Below are 19,891 nucleotides of genomic sequence, written 5' to 3' on the forward strand. Positions count from 1 at the left end.
TTGCTGGGCAAACTTTTCCACTGTTTCAAGTGTTTGTCTGTTGGTTGCCTTGTTGCTAATGGTTGGTTTGTAGGGTATAAGAGAGATTCAAAAATAAAGTCAAATAAGAACCAAGCATGTGGTGTAAGCCTGCATTTGATTCATATTGCAGGTCAAGGAATCTCCCTTCTTCCTTGTATAATATCCCTGCACTGCACGTACATTTTGATTCTTATTCTGCTAAATGATACCTGCATAAGGAATTGCAATACATCCATAGCATATCATGGTCAGAAAGTGCACATGTTGTCTGAATCACGGTTTTCATGAGGGCAATCTCTTTTTTACATTTAGTCAAGTTTTGACTAAATGTTTTAACGTAGAGGGGGGAATCGAGACGAGGGTCATGGTGTATGTGTGTGTGTGTGTGTGTGTGTGTGTCTGTGTGTAGAGCGATTCAGAGAAAACTACTGGACCGACCTTCATGAAACTTGACATGAGAGATCCTGAGTATGGTATCTCCAGACGTATTTTTCATTTTTTTTTGGATAAATGTCTTTGATGACGTCATATTCGGCTTTTCATGAAAGTTGAGGTGGCACTGTCACGCTCTCATTTTTAAACCAAATTGGTAGAAAATTTGGTCAAGTAATCTTCGACGAAGCCCGGACTTTGGTATTGCATTTCAGCTTGGAAGCTTAAAATTTAATTAATGAGTTTGCTCATTAAAGTTGTCATTAAAATCGATTTTTCGCAAACAGATTTAAAATTGATTGCATCATATTCTTCATCACATTCTGAATCTAAAAATACATACATATGTCATGTTTACTCTTAAAATGTGATCACAATTAACGAAAATAGATTAATTAGTCTTACGATTAAAATTTAAGAAATCAATCCAGAAATGATTTCATCTTATTCTTTATCATTTCCTGATTCCAAAAACATATAGATATGATAGGTTGTATTTAAAACAAGCACAGAAAATTAACAAGAATACAGAAAAGCGCGCTTTCCTGCTTAGCACAATACGCTACCGCGCTAATCTGGCATGTCAATATCACTACGTTTTGCACGTGGGAGGTGAGCAATTTCCTTCATGCGGGGATTGGCGAAGCTGTACTGGCTTGATGAAAAAATACAGTGTATTCAGTTTCATCCCATGAGTTCGACAGCTTGACTAAATGTAGTAATTTCGCCTTACGCGACTTGTTTTGTGTTGCAGAAAAAGGACGCACAGAAACTGCAAAAAATTCAAGGTGATTTGCAATGGGAGTCAAAATGGTGGACACCTCAGCAAAAGAAAGATACAAAAGATACAAAAGACAGCTGGAAAGTTTTCAAAACAGAGGTATGTCAGTTTCCATCTCTCAGTGTCTCTTTCTCTCTCTCCATCCTCTTGTTCACAACTCTCTCTCTCTCTCTCTCTCTCTCTCTCTCTCTCTCTCTCTCTCTCTCTCTCTCTCTCTCTCTCTCTCTCTCTCTCTCTCTGTCTGTCTCTCTCTCTCTCTCTCTCCCTCCCCCCCCCCCCTTTCTCTAGACTCTCTCTCCAGGGCCGGACTAGGGGGGGGGGGGGGGGGGTGTGACAGGGGTTGCGCAACCCACCCCTCGCTTAAGCATGTACCTCCCAAACGCATTTTTTTTGTGGGGGAGGGAGGGGGGGGGGGGTTGCATCTGGATCAGTTATTCTTCATTGCCTATGCAGCTTGCTGTCGAATTTACCTTTTTCGTTCAAGGAAAGGCTTCCTTTCCCTCCAGAAACATCAAAAAACGTTCAGCTTCGCCCCCTTGCAACCCCCACCAAGGGGGATTCGCCCCCTGGACCCCCACCAAGGGGATTCGCCCCCAGGACCCCAGCTGTAACCCCCCCCCCCCCCCCTAGTACTTACCTAGTCCGGCCCTGCTCTCTCTCTCTCTGTCTCTGTCTCTCTCTGTCTCTCTTTCTCTCTCTGTCTCTCTCTGTCTCTCTCTCTCTCTCTCCCCTCTCTCTAGACTCTCCCCCTCTCTCTAGACTCTCTCACTCTCTTTCTCTCTCTGTCTCTCTCTGTCTCTCCCCCCCTCTCTCTCTCTCTCTCTCTGTCTCTCTCTCTCTCTGTCTCTCTCTCTCTCTGTCTCTCTCTCTGTCTCTCCCCCCCCTCTCTCTAGACTCTCCCCCTCTCACTCTCTCTCTCTCTCTGTCTCTCTCTCTCTCTGTCTCTCTCTCCCCCCCCTCTCTCTAGACTCTCCCCCTCTCACTCTCTCTCTTTCTCTCTCACACATGTGCTCACTGTCTGTCTGTCTGCCCCCCCCCCCTCTCTCTCTCTCCCCCCCCCCCCCCCCCCCTTGCATGCACAAACTCAATTTGCCCTTTCACAAAGTAGTTTTTCATGATTTTGTGACCGACTGTAGAGAATGAGAAACTACCCATACAGTACTTTCAAAATAGCTGAACATGTTTCTTTTCAAGTCACATTTCATAAGGTTATTGATTTTTATAAGTCATTAAAAATGTGAATGCACAGTTAGCAATAACACACAATATGAAAAACTGATTCAGTAATGGTAGTTTATGCAAATTACTGCATAAGTTAATGGTTTTTTTTGCATAACATGTGTTTTCCAATCGATGGCTTATCAGTTCATAATAAAATCTTGAACTCTCACTTAAATGAGCTGTGTGCAAGGTCTCATATCAATCAATCAATGACGCTTATATCGCGCATATTCCGTGGGTACAGTTCTAGGCGCTCTGCAGTGATGCCGTGTGAGATTAAATTTTATACGGCCAGTAGATTGCAGCCATTTCGGCGCATATTTACCTTTCACGGCCTATTATTCCAAGTCACACGGGTATAGGTAGACAATTATTAACTGTGCCTAAGCAATTTTGCCAGGAAAGACCCTTTTGTCAATCGTGGGATCTTTAACGTGCACACCCAATGTAGTATACACGGGGGGAGGGTTCGGACACCGAAGAGAGTCTGCACACAAAGTTGACTCTGAAATAAATTTCCGCCGAACCTGGGATCAAACTCACGCTGACAGCGGCCAACTGAATACAAATCCAGCGCGCTACCAACTGAGCTATATCCCCGCCCCGTATATGCAAAACATTACATGTTTCAATTCAATTTAATTCAGTTTAGTTCAATACAACTTTATCATCTGAATCTAAAACATAAGAAAACTGTGTCATGTGGAGAAAGACTGTTTTTGAGTCACTTGAGAAAATGTGACTATGTAATCGGTCAGTGTTAGTCTGTCCGGCCGGCCGGCCGTAGACACCACCTTAACGTTGGACTTTTCTCGGAAACTATCAAAGCGATCGGGCTCATATTTTGTTTAGTCGTGACCTCCAATGACCTCTACACTTTAACGATGGTTTCGTTGACCTTTGACCTTTTTCAAGGTCACAGGTCAGCGTCAAAGGAAAAATTAGACATTTTATATCTTTGACAAAGTTCATCGGATGTGATTGAAACTTTGTAGGATTATTCTTTACATCAAAGTATTTACATCTGTAGCCTTTTACGAACGTTATCAGAAAAACAAGGGAGATAACTAGCCTTTTCTGTTCGGCAACACACAACTTAACGTTGGGCTTTTCTCGGAAACTATAAAAGTGACCGGGCTCAAATTTTATGTGAACGTGACTCATTGTGTTGTGAATAGCAATTTCTTCCTGTCCATCTGATGCCTCATATAATATTCAGAACTGCGAAAGTGACTCGATCGAGCGTTTGCTCTTCTTGTTATTTTGTTCATTTTAAAGTGCAAGTGTTGATAACATTTCAGAAGCCAGCGTTGATGAAGCGATGGTGGGAAGAGGACTGGGACGAAGATGACTGGTGGTCACCCAAGGGCAGCAGCAGCAACACCGTCAGCAACACCAAGAAGAGTTATGGGAAGACCAAGAAAGGTGAGAGCCAAGCAGACACAGTCAGCAAGACTGACAAAGTAGATGCCAAACCGGTGGCAGAAAAGCAGCAGAAGAAGGAGGTGAAGGTTGAGCAGAAAGAGCCAGCTCCTGAACCCAAAGCTTTGCCTTTAGCCAGCAAGTCCATGACTCTGCAGAGCAAGAAATCAGAGGATGAACAAAAGAGCGATGTCAAAGCTGAGAAGAAGGGTGACTACAAAAAGGTGGATGTCCCTGTCTACAAGAAGGTGGATGCGCCTGTCTACAACAAAAAGCAAATCCCAGCAGCTGAGAACCCTAGGGAGAAGGTCAACCCCATCCTGAAGAAAGACGCCATGATCAGCCCTTTCGAGGACCCCAAGCCTGGTCCCTTCTCCGGACCCAAGGATGAGGTACCGAGCAAAGGAAGCTGGGAGTATCACCAACTCTCTGGCTTCGGCAAGTACATCGAACACGGGAAAGGCGAGAAGGCTGAGGACAAGACAGCAGAGGAGTACAAGCCAGAGGACAAGAAGCAGGAGGAAATGACCAAAAAAGATGAAGAAGCGCTCATGAAGCAAGTGGAGGCAAAGATCGCGGAGGAGGAGAACAACCGCATGGTGAAGATCCCGGAGGAGAACAAGCAGAAAATCTTGGATCAGTTCTACGGATTTGGACTCGAAACAGCCCCTGCAGCTCCTGCTTCCGCGCCAGCAAAGAACGAGGAGCCCAGAAAGAAGCAGACAGAAGCTGAGACAGCAAAAGGCGCTCCAGCTCCCCGCAAGGAAAACTACAACAAAGGTGTCATCTACGACGTCATCCCGGGCGCTCCAGATCAGACCCACTCCGTGAAGAAGGACCTCAGCAACTCTGAGTACATGAAAGATTTCGTCAGTACCAAAGCCAACCTTCAGACCAGCCCCAACCCACCTCCCCCTGGCATTGCTGAGGAGGTGGCTGCAGATTCTGAGACAACCCCACTGGTACCCAGCAAGATCTCTGCAAAGAGCGAAAAGACCAAAAGCTACCTCAAGTCGCACCCACTAAGTACTTCTTTCTTTAATTCATTGGATTTTCAGTGTTGTCAGAGCAATTTTGGTGTTGTCAGCCTGCTTTGTGTAGCCCACCAAATATATAGTTTTTCCCCCTCGGGTTTTGTTAATTAAAGACATGCAGTCTTGAGATGTATTGTTCTTTTGTGTTTACTTTGTGTTGTTTTGTTCGTGTTTTTATTTTTGTGTGCATATAGATTTGCTTCTATAGATTTTTGTTTCTGTAGTATTGGTAGATCAAGCATGCAACACACAAAGAGAACAGGTCTTTTTGTGCATTTTTCTTTGTCCAGTTTCTTTGGAAATCATTAAACCAATCCCTTTGTGTGTGATTTTTGTGTGTGGAATATATCTTGCTGTATATGTCTGTGGTAATTTTCCTGTCCAATAAAGGGACATTGTGTTTTTTGGTGTTAGTTTTTTAAGTTGTGGTTTGTGTGTTTTGGACATATTTCTAAAGTTTATAGTAGTCATTGAGGTTAATCAATACAAGAAGAACAGCTATTTCCACTTTTTGGTAAGTAAGACTTGAAACTATGCCAGATAAAACATTTAATTTTGTTTTGTTGTTGTTGCTTTTCTTTTCACCTGTTAGTTTAAAAGAACTTCCTTTTTTTCTCCACAATAGCTAGACTGACCTTTTCAAAATTTTCTCATTGAAATACTCTAAATGTTTCTCCTTTAGGCATTGTAGTATTGACAACCGGTAATAGTGCCATTAAGGACTTAACTGGAATTATTGCATAATCAATCCTTTTTCAATACTTTTCAAAATGAAAAACAACAACTATCTTTACAATTGTAGAATAACAGAAGAGCTTGTCAATTAGTTTGCTTACAACTTGAAACTTGAGAACTGGAACCTTCAAATGGTGTCATTAGATAATCATATGTGTAATATTATATTAAGTTGCCCGCCCTTTGCAGTTTTCTTTGGTAGTACCTCCGTTCAGATGAAGAAATAGACAATAACTTTTGTCTTCTCTTTTTTTGTGCACAGTGTTGCAGCTGTTGTTGCTGTATGTATAATTAAATTACATATCTTACCCAACTCACATATAGCAATTAACCCTAGTTCAGTGCTGGTTACGCTGTACGCGTCCCCTTGGTAACCAAGGGAGACCACTCTAAAAAAGAGAGTGACCTATCCCATAATGCCAGACTAACTACTAGCCTGACTTCCGTATGCGCGCGCATACACCACCATCTTATCATTCCAAAACTCAGCGTCAGACTGGCTGGTCGCATTTACGTACGCTCTGGCTGTTGTTCAGCCGATGTTGCTTGGTCTGTGGGACCGGGTTTCTTCTCCTTGGTATTCTTTCGTCGTCTTACCTTGCTACTGTATTGAGGTGAGATCGTTCTTTGTCTTGTACTTGTATTAAGGCGTTGTTTGGCCATTTTGGACTTGTGAAATTTTTCGAAATTTTTTTCTGAAATTTTTTGACCAAGTCTGTCTTGCTATGGCTGATACCGTTTGGTTGGGGCAGAGTTCTAAGCAGGTTCTGCTGAGTCCTCTCCTCCGAAAAGACGCCTAGATAATCTAAACAAACCGTCGGCGGTGTTTGAACTTGACTCAGGCTAATGTGTTGATGTTTTGCTAGACATGCCGTATGCCGCCATTTTGTCGGCGGCCATTTTGCCGGAGTAGCCTTTGGTTATGGCCGCTCATGTTGCTGAGCCGGCTAAAGCGGTTTCGGCTCCTGCTGTTTTCTGGGCTGGCGGCCGCGGTCGTGGCTTCGCTTTTGCTTGCACTTTGTTCACAGGTATCTTCACTGGCGGAAGAATTTTCGTCTACGCGAGCTGAACTCCGGGCACTCCCTCCCGGGGTGACAGGTTCGTCATCTTTGGCCAAGTTTGTGGCGGGCCCTTCCGCTGCGGTGACCAGAGCGGATGTCTCGCTGTTCAGGATGGGGACAAGGTTATCCCACTTTCGTTGGGTGTGCCGTCTCCTGGTGGTTCGCTGTCACAAGGTATGTCTGCTACACGAGTACCCGGGTTCTCCGGGGAAAGTGTAGCGCGTCTACAGTAAAAAGTAGCCATGGGCGTTGCGCTCACGGGTGAAAGTTCTGATACTCCGCCTGGCCATCGACCGCTAAGCGGCCGGTCAGGGGGGGGTAGGGACACTGTAGAGCGTACGGAAGGTTGTTGCTTTCTGCCGCGTCATTTGACGTTTGGTTAGTCTGTGCGGCTTCCGCTTCCGCCCTGGGGGCAGGAAGAAGACAGTTAAGATGGCTCTCTGTTTGACTATGGCAGTCAAGCAGGGGGTCACTGTCACAGGGTTGGTCTGCTACATGAGTACCCGGGTTCTCCGGGGAAAGTGTAGCGCGTCTACAGTCAAAAGTAGCCACGGGCATCGCGCTCACGGGTGAAAGTTCTGATACCCCGTCTGGCCATCGCCGCTAAGCGGCCGGTCAGGGGGGGGTAGGGACACTGTAGAGCGTACGGAAGGTTGTGGCTTTCTGCCGCGTCGTTGGACGTTGGTCAGTCTGTGCGGCTTCTGCTTCCGCCCTGGGGGCAGGAAGAAGACAGTAAAGATGGCTCTCTGTTTGACTATGGCAGTCAAGCAGGGCGTCAACTTCCGAATTGCGCTGAGGTGCATGAAAGCTGTCTGGACGATGGTGCTTTCGCTTTGACGGATGGCGTCGGGTTCCTGTTGCCGTCTAAGTTCAAGCGCAGTGGTGCTTGCAACTGAAACGGCAGCAATCCACGGCCGGTTCCGCTTCCGTTTTTGCGGTTGTGGCTTCGGCCGTTAACACTGTGGTGTTTGGTAGGCGGCTCTCGTCAGCCTTCGGCTTTAGGTTCCGTTACTGCGGTTCCTCTGCCGTTACACAGGCTGTGTTCACTTCCTCTTCCAGTCTTTCAGCTGGGATGAGGCAGGTGGATGGAGAATCTGTTCACGAAGTTCCGTCTTCAGGGGTTTTTCCCTGCCTTTCCCTCTTCTTGGCATGTGTTGCCCTGTCGGGATTGGTGGCCGGTTCTCATCCTTTCGAAGTTCGTTGGGATACTGCTGAACAGGATGATGAGGGTATAGAAGATGTGGCTTCTGTGGCAGAGGGTGATACCTCTTTTTGCCTTTCGGATAAGCTGCCGTCTTTTTGGCGCTGGCAGCAGGGGTTGCTACACGCTATTTTCCCGAAGGGGTTAGCGGTAGCATCGTCATATGCCGTTTTTTCTCCAGCTTTTTTGGCGTGTTTGTTCCTCCTCAGGATCAATCTGCGTACTCTAACGATGTTTTGGCCCCACCTCTGCCTTTGCTGGCAGCTTTTGGGGAGGCTTTGATTGCTGCGGTTTGCGGCTCCTTTAGCTGATTTGAGCCTTTGAAGGGAAGTCTTTGTACGTCTAGTTCTTAGCTCCTTCATCGGCGGTGGGGGAATTGCGGAAGGTTTCTTACGAGTCTACTTCCTCTCTTCTTCATTCGGAGCAGCGCTTGGCTGAGCACCTGCTGCGGTGTGGCTTTAGCTGGCGTTATCCGCTCAAGTAGCGCATCGCTCGCGGAGCGTGTTGCGTAGGCTCGGTTAGCGCCAAGCCTAGGAACTTAAGATTTTCTTTTGTTCTGCCTACGGAACTACCCCCGGGTAGCCTGGGGTTGACGGGCGTTCTTTTTTGGGATGTGTATAGCAAGGGGAAACTGTCTGTTTGTAAGAACAATTTTCACCGGGCTGTAGAAGACACATTTATAAAGGATTTAGCTTTGCTGTTCGCATGGGAGAAGGCCTCGGCCGACAGTTTTGGTCGGTTGGCAGTCGTTAATCTCTCCCTTGCGTGAGGATTTTCTTTCGTTTCCTCTTCTTTGCGAGTGGACTCTTTCCTATCAAAGGGAAGCTCACAGCAAAGAAAAGCCCTCGGTCTGTCTTATCAAGGAAAAGCGCTAAGCTGGCTGTTCTCAGCTTCTGCTGTTAGCTTCTTCCCGGCTTGTCACGTTGCCAAATACCCACCATTTTATCCCCTCGGGGCTTCTTACTGGTCGATTTCAGTGGGCAAACATTAGCACGTTTTCGGTCATACTATTGACAGTTATGTCAACTGGAGTATGAGTGCTTGGTTTCACTTTTCTTTCTGCCTTCGTGTTTTACACAGCGGCCGGAGGCGGATTAGGACTTTCACTTTATTGGGGTCCTTCCTTGGGTCTTTTACGAAGATCGTGCTGGTGTTTTCTTCCACTTTTGGGGGCACAAATGTCAGGGGATAACATGTGTTGTTTCAGTCAGACAGCACCTCTGTGGCCTGGTTTCTCATTAAGCAAAGGGGGGGCATCTCGCTCCTTAGTGTGGCCACATCGGGCATGCGAGATTTGGTTGTGGTGTTACCACCACGAGTTCTTTTTAGCAGGGAAGTACCTTCCGGAGAGGCTCTATGGCTTGGCAGACTCTCTAAGTCAGTTGGCCGAGTAGGTCCACACGGTTTGGACTCTATCTCTCTATGCGCTTCTACTCCTTCTGGTGGTGTTGGAGGTGCCGCTGATAGAAGTTTTTTGCCTCATGGTACTATCACCTTCTGCTAAATGTTCGTCTCCCCGTTCCCGGTTTATACTCTCGATTTTACTGTGTGCGGCTTGTGGGTCGCACACTATGGGCCCATTCTCATTGGTTGACAGCCCTTAAGGCCTTTAGGGCTGTCGGGAGGGCGCCGTTGTTTACACTTGAGCCACACGGGTGTCTACTGTTCGGGAGTCATGGAGACGCTCAGGGGCTTCTGCCTCAACTCCGGATTGGGTCTAGAGATCCCATAGGGGTCAGCGTCTTAGTTTTCATGTCACATTGACTGGCTTGTAGCAAAGGACGTAATATTAACGGAAAGAACTCCACTTCTCTCCGTTCATTGCAGGTGGCGAACCTCCTATTTTGGCTTTCCGAATTTTCTCCCATGTCTCTGTTGTGAGACGTTGCGCGATATCAGTTGCACTGAACTGGCCAGGCTGGGAAATTTTTTTCTCGTGGGCTCTTTGTAGCCAGCGTGACTAGGGAAGCCTCCCTTTTGGTTGGCTGAAAGCAGATCTCCAGTCCCGACTTGAGTTTGGCTCCTAGTTTTGGAGCTTTTGAGATTGGTTTGTTGAATCCCTGGCAAATTAGCCTTACTAATCTTAACACGGGAAGCGGTCATACTTACTCTGGTAACTTCCTAGGGAAGTGGGAGTAAGTTCGTTTTTCTATCGGGTTTTGCTATAGACTTTTCTTTGGAGAAAGACTGATCTATAGTGCTTAGGTTTTGTTCGAATTTCGGACGAGTATTCAGAAACCTGAGGAACCAGCTCTGATAATACAATTCAATCCTTTTTGCTTTATTTCGGCTCTGCTAGAGCCCTATTAGCCTTTTGAACTTTTCAAGTTGAATATTTTTCTTACTCGCTCTGATTCGTTTAGATCATCAGAACAGGGTTTTTTTATTTATTTCCATCAATTCTCGTGGAGGCATTGACTTGGTGAAGTCAGCCTTAGCTAGATGGTCGGCCACGTTGATTAGGCATGCCTACAGTGGTGGCAAGAAAAGGGGGGGGGGGCAATCAGTCGTCCTTCTTCAGGCAGCACGGACTCAAGAAGTCAGAGTGTGGGCCTCTTCTTTACCTGTTCTCAAGTCTGAGATACTTACATAAGTCATTAACGCAGCTCATTGAACGTGCGAGAATTTAGGCATGAGTTTCTATGGCGGGATATTTTAGGTACCCGCTATTATAGTACACGTTTACTAGACATCAGGATATGCCTTTTAATATGTTTACCTACGGGACGTATCTGGTGCCCGGCATTTCAGATCTTTCGGTCTGCCAGCCATTGTTGCTGTAGGCTAGATACTGGCAAGATGTTGGCTTGGTTCAGGAGGCCAGAATCTTTTAGGATATCACTTAACACAGCAAGGTGTAAGGATATTGTGAAATTAATTTGAACCAAGGTGTTTCTCCAGTTTGTTCAGACAGGTTTTTTACCTGCTGATAAACATAGTCTGGGGTTGTTAGGGCAGTTTTGCCTCTCTCTGTAGCTGGGACGTATGAGGCAAGGGCATGGGCCTCCTCTTTGACAGTCCTCCGGTCGGGTCATTTAGGCTGAAGACTGGGGTAGGCTTACTGGCGGTCTGAGGTGGTTTTTTAGAAACTTCTTCCTCAGAGGTGTCTTGAGACGGGGCGACAGTTCCGCGCTATCTGTTATGGTAGCCGCGGGACAGGTCCTAATATCATAATTCCACGAGATTCCCACTCTGCTTGGCCCTTTTTGGTGGCTGCAGGGCGGTTTCTTGTGGATTGATTTGGCGAGTACCCTCCTCCTATGATAGCAATCTGCTATATGTGAGTTGGGTAAGATATGTAATTTAATCAAAAATTTTAGTAATAAATTTTCATTTGATTAATATACTTACCCAACTCACATCGTTTATTCCCTCCCGCCTCCCCGCTGTGGTGGTATGGGGGTCTAAAAAAGAAGTGAGTTGGGCTTCGTTTTGGAATGATAAGATGGTGGTGTATGCGCGCGCATACGGAAGTCAGGCTAGTAGTTAGTCTGGCATTATGGGATAGGTCACTCTCTTTTTTAGAGTGGTCTCCCTTGGTTACCAAGGGGACGCGTACAGCATAACCAGCACTGAACTAGGGTTAATTGCTATATGTGAGTTGGGTAAGTATATTAATCAAATGAAAATTTATTACTAAAATTTTTGATTTCCTTTTAGTTTATAGCTGCATGCAGGCTGATGTTTACTGTTGATTTTTAATATGGTGCATGCATCTGTTTGTTATCAAGTTATTCCAGTGGTGTTTTTTAGTTGGATTTATCTGTAATGTTAAATGTGGAGTGATTTGTATTAAAATTTGTTTTCGTGTGTTGTGTAGCTGCTGTGTTGTGAACTACAGGGTGACCCCAAAAAAAAGAGTACCCAAACAAAACATCATAAATTGAACAAAAATAAAGCAATCTTCATAAAATGTATTTACACACACAAGTAGCCTCTGCATGATTTGCACAGAAAATTTTAGCGTTCTAGCTTGTCTTTCAGGAAAGTTATGCTCATTCTACAGAACATGCTCCAAATGGCCTCCCCCCGATTTAAATCCCCCAGATTTCTATCTTTGGGGGTTCCTGAAAGACAACGTCTACAGGAACAATCCACAGACAATCACAGAACTCAAGAGAGCCATCACAACAACCATTCGCGGAATCTCGCAACAGGAGTGTGTGCGGGTGATTGATAACTTTGCGCGGCGAGTTCAAGTTTGCCTGCGGAGGCCATTTTGGAGCATGTTCTGTAGAATGAGCATAACTTTCCTGAAAGACAAGCTAGAACGCTAAAATTTTCTGTGCAAGTCATGCAGAGGCTACTTGTGTGTGTAAATAAATTTTATGAAGATTGCTTTATTTTTGTTCAATTTATGACGTTTTGTTTGGGTACTCTTTTTTTTGGGTCACCCTGTACATGATCAAATTATCTGCATATTTGACATTTTGGAATTTTTAGATAAATTGATAAATTTGCTGTGATTCTATAGCCTACATGATTTGCTTGTCATAAAGAGACTATATAATTTGTTCTAAAGAGATTTTCACTTTAAAGATCTTTCTTCTAAGAAGTTTATGCAAAAGTAATGAACGAATCAGTTGTTGCATTGAAGTTAGAACTGATCTTTTTTTTTTTTTGGGGGGGGGGGGGGGGGACAATTTAATTGGAATTAAAAAGCAGATGCATATATTGGTGCTTGGATCAAAATTAAAAGGAGATTAAGATTTGTTTGCAGTCATACATTATTTATTATGTACAGTCATTAATATGGTGAGCATTTTTTCAACAATTCATGAGTGTCTGCTTTCGTTCCATATTTTTTCACCAGTAACGTGCATCAAACAGCCCGGGTTCATTAACTTACCGGTATCTGTATCACTGATTTTCAAACAGCCTACTGCAAGGTGGATGAGGAGTGCCGCAAAGGACGCATGTGTCGGGACGGCATGTGCGTCTGTCTCCCTGACGACGGCTGCGTGGGACATCACAAACCTGTGTGCGGCTCCGATGGTGTAGAGTACCCCAGTCACTGCGAGCTGCACCGCACGGCTTGCGTCAAACACATCCACATCAAGGTCGACCATGTTGGCGACTGTTACATGAAACGTGAGTTTTCCATACGCCTCAGTTCCATACGGTGGCACCTCCCTTTTCACACCTCAACAAATCTGAGAAACTGGGGGTCTTAAAAAGCCGAGAATATTAAAGTGGAGGTAGATTAAGAGAGGCGATGAACAGAAAATCTGAGAAACTGGGGTCTTAAAAAGCCGAGAATATTAAAGTGGAGGTAGATTAAGAGAGGTGATGAACAGAAAATCTGAGAAACTGGGGTCTTAAAAAGCCGAGAATATTAAAGTGGAGGTAGATTAAGAGAGGTGATGAACAGAAAATCTGAGAAACTGGGGTCTTAAAAAGCCGAGAATATTAAAGTGGAGGTAGATTTAGAGAGGTGATGAACAGAAAATCTGAGAAACTGGGGTCTTAAAAAACCGAGAATATTAAAGTGGAGGTAGATTAAGAGAGGTGATGAACAGAAAATCTGAAAAAACTGAGGTCTTAAAAGGGGGGAACTGTCTCGGAAAGGAGGGTACATCTTAAAACCGGCTTCCAGATTGTAGTCAACTACTGAAGGAATAGAGTTTGCACCCGTCCGCCCGTTATAAGAGCTTGCTTTTTCACATTTATTACTTCTCATCCCTGTACATTTACCTCCATTTTAGGAATACCTGCTTTGATTTGTTCAGATTTGTTCAATCTTAAATGGGGGTTGGGGTGGGGTCCATTGTATCCAAGTGAGAAACCTGAAGGCCGGTGTGAAATCACCAAACCAAACGCAGGATCAACCCATGACTTACAGATTATGCCAGCCACAGAGAAAAGAGACTCAATGACATGCTGTTGATAACTTCTCATGCGCCTACGAGCCCGCGCCCGTCTGCTTGTGATGACGTAATGTGATATGAATGGAGCGAGAGAGAGAGGGAGAGAGAGAGAGATTTGTTTTGATATTGTCATCCTAATCTTGACTATTATGAGTGGACTATTTACGCCTCGATATTTTATTTATGTTCTTACGTTTTATGTTGTTTATTGTAATGCTGTATACACCACACCTGAGTTTCTCCTCGTTGAGATAATAAAGTGTTCTATGGTGTTTTTTCAGATGAGAAGGTGAAGGCAATGGCGAAGATCCAGAAGGAAGACTACAAGGAGCACCTGCTGCCTCAGACCTCCACACCGTCCAAGGACGACGATAGTGATGAAGATGAAGACGAGGAGGACGAGGAGGGTTACGACAGCAGTGACTACGATGATGAGTATGACTATGATGAGGATGAAGATGAGGATGAGGACAGCGCTGAAGAGGATGAGGATGATGATGAGTGGTTGAAAAGCAAGTCCAAGAAACTGAATGTGGACTCCAAGAAGATCTACGACTACTCCAAGGATCTCAAGAAGGGTAACTTTGTTTTCTAATGGTCAGCTTACTTTGTTGTATTCGCTCCAGTTTGGCATGCTTACTGTTCTTATGAACATGCAACTAAGAGAGTGGTTTTGGAGAATACACAGTAAAGATTCATATGATCAAGTGATAATTTGTACATAGCATGCTCATGTTGAGTGTTACTTACATTGCTGGGTTTTTTTTTTTAAATGAATGCTTAGTGGATTTCAGTATATTCTTTTGTTTATTTATACTTAGACCATGCATTTCCATTTTGTAAACAACATAATGCGTCAGTTCATATTTCATACCAATTGCTTTGCAGAATCCAAGAAGAAGACCGACCAGGATGACAACAAGGTGGACCAGTCACCATGGGACCACGTCAAGGAGGGAGATAATGATGACAAGGGAGATAAGCAGAATACCAAGGAAGACTACGACTACCAATCGGATGACAGCTACAAGGAGTGCTCCAAACAAGAGCTGGCCAAGTTCAAGCGACAGCTGCTGACCTTCCATTGCAAGCGTTTTGAGGAACCAAACTGCAAACTTGAAGTCAAGGAAGGTAGGTTTTGCCAGCCTTCACGGCTGAATTCTGTTGTGAAATTATGGATAGAAGGGGTGTTTTTTTCTGTTTTATGTTCTGATTGTGTCCTTGGTCATGATTGGAGTGGTTTTCTGAGGAGAAGTGTGTATACATATATTTAAGCGGTCTCAGATTTGTGATAAATTTCATTTGAAACCTAATGGTATGTGTGTATATATAGTATTAGCATATATGAATACAGTGTGAATTGTACATCATCTACATGTGATTTTTGTCTGTATGGGTAATTGTTTTATGTAGGGTGTACATTTATATGTTCTATTTTGTATATGTTCTTTTGTAAAGGGCCTAGAGCCATAGGTTAGGCACTTAAAAATGTCCAGTTATTATTATTATTATTATTATTATTATTTATATATCAAGTTTTTTTAGTACATCAGTTAAAGCTCATGCCTCATAATCTCTGTAGTGCACATAGATTTAATTATAGCGTGTTATTACACAGAGATGAAAACTTTTATTCTCAGATACAAATGTTTGTTCGTTCATGGGCTGAAACTCCCACGGCTTTTACGTGTATGACCGTTTTTACCCCGCCATTTAGGCAGCCATACGCCGCTTTCGGAGGAAGCATGCTGGGTATTTTCGTGTTTCTATAACCCACCGAACTCTGACATGGATTACAGGATCTTTTTCGTGCGCACTTGGTCTTGGGCTTGCGTGTACACACGGGGGTGTTGGGACACCGAGGAGAGTCTGCACACAAAGTTGACTCTGAGAAATAAATCTCTCGCCGAACGCGGGGACGAACTCACGCTGACAGCGGCCCACTGGATACAAATCCAGCGCGCTACCGACTGAGCTACATCCCCGCCCCCAGATACAAATGAATACTCATGTGCACAAATATATATGAAGAAGCATGCGCGTAAATGAAGACATGCACACACACGCTTGCATGCACACACACACACACACACGCACGCACATACACACACACACACACACACACACACACACACACACACACATATATATATATTACTTGAGGAATACCCGGCTTCGCCGGGTGAATCGCGAGAGTATGCAGCGTGGCGGGAAGCCGGGTGAATCGCGAGAGTATGCAGCATGGCGGTTCGCCGGATTAGAGCACGTGTTGAAAATTTTCATCCACCAGTTTGTGCCCGGGGTCCTTTACATCGAACGCAGAAGAAGAAGAAGAAGAAGTGCCCGGGGTCCACCTGAATGTGCCCACCAAATTTGATGCAGAATATTTAGGATGGGAGGGGTAGTATATATTAGTGGCAAAATTTTGAAGATGGGAGGGATTTTGTACACGAATTGCAATACTTAGATGTACTACCTGTGCAGAAAAGCGCTGTGCAGAAAAGCGCTGCTTTTGTGTGGCGGAAGTGAAAGAAGTGAAGAAGTAGAGCCGAACAATAAAGTGTTTATTTTCGTAATTCGTATCGCGAAACAGAGTATTTATTCACCGCGGTTCACCGCAACGCAAACACACACACACACACACACACACCACACCACACCACACCACACCACACCACACCACACCACACCACACCACACCACACACACACGCACACACACACACACACACACACAACAACACACACACACACACACACACACACACACAGAAGCTGTATAAGTGGCGGGAGTGAAAGAAGTGAAGAAGTAGAGCCAAACAAAAAAGTGTTTATTTTCGTAATTCATATCGCCAAACAGAGTATTTGTTCACCGCAACGCACACACACACACACACACCACACCACACACCACACCACACCACACCACACCACACCACACCACACCACACACACACACACACACACACACACACACACACACACACACACACACACACACACACACACACACACACACACACACACACAGACAGAAGCCGTATATATATGACAGTGGATTTTTCGCGTGGCTATAAATTGATTCGACCTTTGCACTTTTACAATGAGGACAACGGGTGCAAGGAAAGCGTTCTGGACAGTGACCTTCTAAAAATAGTAACGGGAATATCTGAAGCTGCTTGATAGATTTGACCTTTGCACTTTTACAGTGAGGACAAGGGGTGCAAGGAAAGCGTTCTGGACAGTGACCTTCTAAAAATAGTAACGGGAATATCTGAAGCTGCTTGTCATACGGTAGCATTCTGATCAGTCATCGCTCAACGGCTATCGCCAGTTATCTCAGAGAATGAGCCGCACTCATTTTGACCTGAGTTCAGGATGACACCGTAGCTGTGATCGGAAGATCAAACTTCAGATTTTGAAGAAGCTCTTTCTCATTCAGTATTCTTGCAAATACCGTACGAGATTGACGCCACATGAAGGAAGGGAGATAAACGCGCAAAACACTGGAGAAGATAAGGAAGAGTTACTGGGAATGGATCTACAGAAAAACCAAAATCGGTTCACCACGCCGCGCTTAGAGCACGTGTTGAAAATTTTCATCAACCAGATTGTGTCCGGGGTCTACCTGAATATGCCCACCAAATTTGAAGCAGATCCATCGAGAACTTTGGCCGTGCATCGCGAAGTGACGGACAGACAGACACACACAAGCCGTATATAGATATAGATACACAGACACACACAGACTTACTTTTTACACAAATGAATGAAAACTGGTGACCCTCAACAGAGTCCTTAATCAAATACAGTGGAACCTCCCTTTTGAAGACCTAAAAAATCTGAACAAATCAGGAGTCTTACAATGGAGGTCAGTTTGCAGACTTAACGAACAAAATACAGTGGAGTCCAGCTATAACGAACCTGGGTATAACAAAATCCCGCTTTTAACGAACTGCCATTGATTTCCCGGCAGACAGCCTTCTATTTCTTACTTGTTACTTTCCGGCAAAAACGAACCTTTTGAACTCATTTGCATAACGAACCCCCCTTATAACAAACACGTTTTCATCGCCCCAGAGCCGTTTTGTCTCTAAAAGTCACAAGGCTACAACGAACTGATGTCAATAATTCTCTCCAAAGACAAAAATACACAAACACAAGTAAAGGTATACCGGTAACAAACGTGGAAGAATGAAAATAAGCCGCGCATCAAAGGAAAAATACAGAGTGGAAATATGTGTGCTCTGTGTGTGCGGGAGATCAAAGGCAGGTCCAATGTGATGCCTTGACACTGACCTTCTTCCCAGGGGTCAATGACCCAGTTTTAGCTATGAGAGGTGGTTCCCCTGTCATATCTGAGAGAGGAAACACTTCCTGCACGGGGTCAGTGACCGAGTTTAACCTATGGGGCGGTCTCTTTGATGTCTTGAGAGGAAACATGGCCAGGGTAGTACCTAGTAGCTGAAACATGCATTATCACAAGTTGTTTGACTGGTACTCAGGCGGTCTCTTTGATTTTTTTTTGTATTTTGATACACTCGAGGAGGAAAAAAGTCGCGCCTACACGACTTTTTAAATTTTACTTCTAAAATTACAGTAAAGTGAACATTTTTAACTATCCCTCTCTATGGATTATATTATGAAGCTGTTGAAAACATGCAGAGATTGTACTCTCCAAGGAAAGATCGATGGGACGATCATTTGAAGGTGAGTGGGAAAACTTGTCTTGGGGCCATTTAGGGTTGAAAACTCTACAGCGAATTACTGATATAACGAACTAAAATGTATCTCCCTTGAGATTCGTTGTACCCGAACTCCACTGTAGGTCTTAAATCGTGGATTTCTTAAATAGGATGAGGACGTGCTGTATACACTTGTTGTTTGCATCACTCATTGTGAGAGAATACACATTGACTGTGTGCATTGCAGAGCGTGAATACCTGACCAACCTGATGTTCAGCTACCTGGACATTAACACAGACTACCAGCTGTCATACGAAGAGCTGAAGACTCGACAGAAGACCGAGAACTTTGACGACATCAACAGCGTCTGTGGGCTGACTGACCTCATCTGGTACGACGACATCCTCAACGCTGATGCCCGCTTGTCTCTGGATGAGTTTGAACAGGCCTTCAGTGAGTGATAAAAAAAGCTCTTTTTTTTCTTTTTTTTCTTCTTTTTTTCTCATGTTTGTTTTGCTTTTCTCGTGGGAATTGTAACCTTTTGTTGGAACATTCTGATGAGGAAAATTCATACAGTCCTTGCATCGTTTTTTTGCTGTGTAACCCAAACCATTTTTCTTAGTGTGCACTCTAAAGCAAGCTGGAATCATGTCAAGATTGACAAATCAAAAAGCCATATGTTTTGTTTTGTTATGTTTTGTTACGTTTTTTTAAAGGTTTTTTTTTAGAAAGAGTATAGAGAGAGACTGCAAAAGGGCTTAACCACACTTCTGCCATGTCAAAGAATAATTGAGAATGAAACTCAATCCAAAACAAAGGTGAAGTGCAGTCCAGTGGTACTTGTACCCGTTACAATAAATTCTGTGAATTAAGAGACAAACACTCATATAACATATTGTTATTTTCATTGTTTTATCAGACCAACTGGATATACTGGAAAATCAGAAAAGCTTAGGGTCAGAGACGCTGACATCATCATCACCTTCTGTGCACATCATTCCCACACTGGCAACCGTCGGCAACGGCCTTGAACTCAAGTGTGGCCTGGCAGCCAAGGGCAGCGATGTGGTGTGGAGGAGGCATGGGGTCAGCATCCGTGACCTGGCCATGATTGAACTGCTGGTATGTTGTTTGTCAACTCTTGTTTGGTATCACTTGCAGAATATTTTCCAAGATTTTGTGAAACTATGTGGAAAAAATATAAACAAAATAGCATATTTCTATGAAAACTTATTCAAATCTTCTGCAAAAGGTTAGATAAAATAGATGTACATGTACTGCATTTGATTATGGGAAAGTTTACAGGTTTTGTTTTTCATATTCATGAAATTATTTAGTTCATCCCAGGTGATGCAATCATTTCAGGGTCAAAATATCAGGGCTTGTTTTTTTCGGTATCATGTCTCCAATTCCAATATCAGGGGTGGGTTA

At 44.2% G+C, this 19,891-nt stretch overlaps 1 protein-coding gene across 2 annotated transcripts in view; it reads left to right on the forward strand.

Moving 5' to 3' along the window:
- Positions 1-19,891, forward strand: part of LOC138959386 (follistatin-related protein 5-like) — a 105,618-nt gene that overhangs the window by 69,747 nt on the left and 15,980 nt on the right. Inside the window, exons 3-9 of one of the 2 annotated variants that reach the window (XM_070330835.1) lie at positions 1,208-1,333; positions 3,757-4,903; positions 12,787-12,999; positions 14,057-14,353; positions 14,664-14,906; positions 18,707-18,913; positions 19,380-19,582. In XM_070330835.1, the coding sequence (XP_070186936.1) occupies positions 1,208-1,333; positions 3,757-4,903; positions 12,787-12,999; positions 14,057-14,353; positions 14,664-14,906; positions 18,707-18,913; positions 19,380-19,582 (2,436 nt within the window). The remainder of the gene's footprint in view (positions 1-1,207; positions 1,334-3,756; positions 4,904-12,786; positions 13,000-14,056; positions 14,354-14,663; positions 14,907-18,706; positions 18,914-19,379; positions 19,583-19,891) is intronic. The other variant, XM_070330836.1, reaches the window with a different exon arrangement.

The sequence above is a fragment of the Littorina saxatilis genome, linkage group LG2, assembly GCF_037325665.1.
Source record: "Littorina saxatilis isolate snail1 linkage group LG2, US_GU_Lsax_2.0, whole genome shotgun sequence".
In the NCBI taxonomy this organism is placed as follows: Eukaryota; Metazoa; Mollusca; class Gastropoda; order Littorinimorpha; family Littorinidae; genus Littorina; species Littorina saxatilis.